This window comes from Triturus cristatus, chromosome 8 (genome assembly GCF_964204655.1).
Source record: "Triturus cristatus chromosome 8, aTriCri1.1, whole genome shotgun sequence".
NCBI classification, from domain to species: Eukaryota; Metazoa; Chordata; class Amphibia; order Caudata; family Salamandridae; genus Triturus; species Triturus cristatus.
In genome coordinates this window covers 1,605,829,519-1,605,834,905 of record NC_140591.1, presented here as the reverse complement: position 1 = coordinate 1,605,834,905, position 5,387 = coordinate 1,605,829,519, and the positions used below count along the sequence as shown (strand labels likewise).

The 5,387-nt window shown below is 42.6% G+C and overlaps 1 protein-coding gene across 1 annotated transcript; it reads right to left on the bottom strand.

Annotated features, from left to right (window-relative positions):
• Nucleotides 1–3,954: 3,954 nt before the first annotated feature.
• On the bottom strand, nt 3,955–4,899 carry LOC146806309 (olfactory receptor 56A4-like). The gene has a single exon (XM_085623942.1). It carries the CDS (start codon nt 4,897–4,899, stop codon nt 3,955–3,957), a length of 945 nt encoding a protein of 314 aa, XP_085480068.1.
• Between the last annotated feature and the right edge of the window lie 488 nt (nt 4,900–5,387).

Here is a 5,387-nt window from a genome sequence, read left to right as displayed (position 1 = left end):
TTTTAAATCATTGCGCCCCCAGGTTTTAAAATCAGTGGCTATTTGCATCCTTAGGGGCTTATTTACAAGTCTCTTACGCCACTTTTGTGTCATTTTTAACAAGGGAAAAGTGACGTACCGGTGGCGCACGGGGCTTGTAAATAAGCCCCTCCGTAATTTTTGTTTCACAAGAACGTACTCGTCTCTGGCATCTATGCATTAATTGAATATGTTGCGACCGCTTCTTTCCCGCGCCTAAGCGAGTGTAGTGCTCCCCTTCGAGTACATTGATTCACTAGGTATCACGTTGTGTGTCTTTCACTCTCGTAACGCAAGGGTTACTTCATTGCTAAGATACAGTCAGCTCGTTTCACCCCGCCTCCTTTTTTCCCCCGTTAGCATTTATTCTGAGACTGATTTGTCATAATGAACTGAGCCGCGTGCCTTGATGAAGGAGGCGCGTGCCAAAGCATTTTTGGAAGCCCTGATTTGATCATTGGTGACCCCGGGGCACTGGTTCACAAGTTTCCTATTCACGATTTTCTCCCTGGTGGTGAAGACACAACATCCTAATTACAGCCTCAAATACGCACGTTTTTGTGTGCCTAGTTCTACAATTTGATGTCTTGGTAAAATGATATTGCAGCAGACGGAGATGTTACTTAAGATTCCCAGGAGTGATATATTTTATTAGTCCTGTGTTTTAATTTTTTAAGTGGTGTTATGCTTTATTAAGGTAAGCATATTTCAGTGCAGAAGGCCTAATTTGAGAAGTTGCATGCAAGCTACTCACAAATTGCAAATTGAATATCATACATCAAGAATAAATATATTTACATCTGTGAGACTAGTTGTGAGGATAAAGTATTGTTATCATGGCCTAGTGAGTATTCAATGGGCCCCAGGGCAAGCAAGGAGATGCCACCGGTCCGTGTTTGGTAATTTTAAAAAAAGCCATAACTATGGTGCGATGCTTATCATACACTGGGCCCGGGTGCCACTGCACCAGCTACACTACCGATTGATGTGCCCCTGATTTATGACTTGCCATGCTCAGCGTGTTACCTTGTGGGTTTTTCTGAATTGTAAACACACCAGACAAATGTGATTTTAGGAGCGTGCCTAGACAAGCAAACTTCCATGCGAGAGTAATCGTCGCCCCCACACCGCCTTACGGATGCTGCACTGAGCCATTTTGCTTATTGACTGAAGCTTTCCATGGCCATTCCTATTCAGCCAACTATAATCAACAAAAAAAATCAATGTATATAAATTGTCTTTCTCCCCGAGACCACATTATGCGCTAATTTCACACTGAGCCTCGTGAAGTTGTCCCATAACAGCGGCATTAACGCGGTAACTTATCAAATGCAAGCTCGTGACACGCTTCCAGCTCCAGACTGGAGGATTCACATATGTGCAACAATTCATTTAAGCGTACCATTGTATATGACCAGTCTTCTAGGAGCATGGAAGTACAGGGTGGTGTGGCTGTAATGGGTTGTGGGAAGAGTAAGTTGCTTGACTACCGATGTGGTCGTGTGATGCAAAGGTAGTAGGGCCTTATATAGAAATTTGACATTATTATGTTCTATGAGAAAAGCAATGAAGCAGATACATACGGGGTGCAATAACTACATTCTAGCTATCTGCTGAACAGAGTGAACTCCCTTAAGGTGCTTGGTGGTGTGTGTTAAATATGGTGATACATAACCAAAAATGTTTACCCCACCCTAAAAAATGAGATCAAATAATATTTTATTGAAGGGGTTGTTAATCGATTAAAGATATTTTTGAGAAATTGTTTTGGATGGACAGTATCTAAGTCTTTTTTCTTTTCCACGTGCTCCTGTCCATTACTGTCAGCTTTTCCGCTCGTAGGATGTTCTGCTGCTTTGTAACTATGATTGTGTTGTTTTGATCCCATACATACAACCCAACACACAGAGACACCAAGACACTTTGAAATAGTTTCATGTAAAGTGCAGCGGTACTATTTTAGAAAGTGCAGTGCAGGTGTTTCGTACTGAGCTGATGCTGACGTCGTTTGTGAAAGGTCAGCGGAGCTGTCGAGGTCATGACAATCCTGCCTCCGCGCGCCACCCACCTCAGCAGCATACCTGGGTAATTAGAACCATACTGTGGGATTACAGCTCGGGTTTGCAGGGATTGAAAGCATTGCCGTTCCCACTTGCAAACTAGGATTTTTAGCCATTCATGTTTGAACTGCTGTTGTGGAAAAGGGAGAAGTGCTGATGACATAAACTCCATGGCTCGGAGACAAATGGCTTGTGCTTTTTATCGTATTTGGGGACATTCTGTGATTAGAAGTATATCTCACTTTGTGAATACATTTTACTGTCAATAACTCATTATAACCTTAACCCCTTGAGTGCCCATGACGAGATGGTCTCGTCATGGGCCGCGGTTGCGCTGTGCCCATGACGAGACTATCTCGTCATGAGCCCCGCCCGCTATTGAAACACCCGGCACAGGGCGGGGAAAGGGCGGGGCACTCAAGGGGTTAAATAATCATGTGTATCCATTGTTTGATAAAACTGGGCAGTGAAACCAAACAAATAGAAAAAATTGGGATGTTTAAGCATTCTGGCCACGCCTCTGGCTCCGCCCACTGATCCAATACTTGGGTTATTCACGCCCTCTGATTCTCCGCCCACAGTTCCCCTACTTTTTCCCCCCCACTTCGACCACTGTTATATCGTGTTGCTGGATAGTGGGAACACCACACCAATGCAAAGTACCATACCTATGATATTATAAATTCCAATAAACTGTTGACTAGCAGATAGCCCACTGTACAACCTGATTAATGAGTCATTATCACACTGTTGTTAACAGACACATTTTGTAAATATAGGACCTACATTTAGAAACGTTACTAAGGATTCTGTATGGTCCCGTTATTTGCCAACTGTGTCCACTGGCGGACTCGGAGCGGAGGAGGTCCATGCGGTAAGTCGTGAGGGGGTGACACCATGAGTTACCCGCACCGGGTGACACCAACCCTAGTGACGCCACTGCAAGTAAGCAAAGAAAGCAGCAATAAAACACATCAAACTAAAAGTCAGCAAATAACCAAAAAATACAGACCCTAAAGTGAAAAAAATACAGATAATGCTATTTAGTGTTGCACAAGGAACAGGACTTTATTGTGTGCTATTGTTAATTAAAAAACACAGTAAACAAATTATTGTCAGGTGGTGTGCTGAGCCAGTGATATAAAGTTCCTTATGCAACGGCCTGGTACCCATGTTCATTAAAACTGGCTTTAGTTTTTGCATGCATGGTCAACATATTCAAATAAAATGTGGCTCTAACATTCTTTCTCAGTCAGACAGCCATCTTGAGAACACCTCGGAAACAGAGGCATGTAACTCTTTCATGGAAAACATTTTCACTGTTGATAAACTTCTGTTTTCACATCTTATGAAACACTATATCACCTTGAAAGCTCACTTAATACAGCTCTCTGTTGGAATGCCTGTCTATGGATGCAAGGAACTGCAAACCTTTTCACTGGCCAAGAGTCCAAAGAGGCCCCCTTTACAGTCCCTGGCTGGAGATATACATCAATGTTTAGGCTGCAGACATAAATCCAACCTGTGGAAGGTAATATATTTAGAGCCTGAGTGTGGTTTGCAAATTAGTTTTCCTGTAAGGTAGGAGCAATGCACATTCACACAAATCTCTATGAGTTAGTACATTAAAATGACTTCCATCAAGCTATGATATGACAGCACTTTAATTAATTATCTCTGCAGGCTACACAAGCCACTAGCCTTGATATATAAGAAGATTGATTGAGAGGGATGAGTTATAAGCTGCCATCTTCCATGAGATCAGTTGAATTTTCAGTCCTCTTGAGCGGTGGTTGATGCGCTTCATGTTTGATGAAGCATCCATCAACATCTCTACACTCATTTCTTAAAGATGTCCATTGGCTCACTTTTTCCTCTAAGCCCTTTGACCTTTAATTAGCAGTTTCATGATGCTTTGATTAATCTCTTTGGTCCTCATACCATAAATAATTGGGTTCAGAGCAGGCGGGACCAAGAGATGAAGGACATTGAGTAGTATAGGCACATCAACAGCAATTTCTTTCTCCATCTTGTTTGTGAAAATCCAAACCAGCATTACAGTGTAAAAAAATGAGATCAAAATTAGATGAGGTGTACATGTGCTGAATGCTTTTGCTCCAGCTCCTTTTGCTTGAAGGTTCAGTACAACCCAAAGAATTCTAAAATAAGACAAGCAGATGATGCTAAAGTCACTTCCTAATAGGCCAAAGCCAACGACCAACTGGTAGACTTTGTTAATGGTTATGTCATCACAAGCAAGGCTGGTTATTGCAAGATTGCTGCAAATACAATTTTGAATAACTGTTCTGGAGCAGTACCGAAGTCTGGTTGCGAGCACCGGCAGAGGTAGAAACAAGAGTGCATTCCTTAGCAGGATAAACACAAGGGCTTTGGCAACAAACCTGCCAGTGATGACAGAAGAGTATCTCAGAGGTTTGCAAATGGCTGTGTAGCGATCAAAGGCCATTAACAGAAAGGTAGCTGATTCCATTCCCACAAAGCTGTTCATGATGTACATCTGAAACAAGCACCCAGTTAGGCTAATATTCCTCATGTTGAAGCAGAGGATACTCAGAATCTTTGGGTTGCTGCTCATGCACAAAACTAGATCTAAAATGGCAAGGAAGGCTAGGAAATAGTACATGGGTTCATGAAGGCTATGCTCTCTCCGTATGACCACCAGGATTGAGATGTTGGCAATAACAGCAAGAACCAAAATTAGAATCATAGGGATGGACAGCCAGTGCTGCCAGCTCTGGATGCTTGGAAAACAGATCAGCACAAAGGTTGAAATCTGAAAGGTGGTGTTGAGAGTAACCATACTTAAAATACCTGTACTTCAACATCTATAGAAAGAATCTGAAAGAGAAAGAAGAAGTTATTATATTACTTTTGTTAACCACATGTACATTCACAGAATACATGCCCTTATTTAATCATACCACCAGCAATGTTCACAAGCACACCCTTCAGCTGAGTGAGAATGAACTGGGTGCACAATGTAGTTTTGGGCATGTCCTGAAGCCAGACAACAGAACATTGCCTTTGTCCACACACTGCAGCTATTCCCAGTGCCTGACATGATCCTCAAGCAACAGGTATTGCCTTCTTGCAGTCAGTTTCCTGCATCCAGTACACTCCCCTAATATTTGCTGGGCCAAATGAATCCTGAAATAGGAGAATGGCCCTTTGCCATGCTGTGTGCCCAGTCTCCGATCTAAACATTCTTCTGGGCATGGCCACTTGCTTTGTTTGACCTTACCTTCGGGATCACCATAACCATCATTGACAGTCAACTCCTCTCCTCTG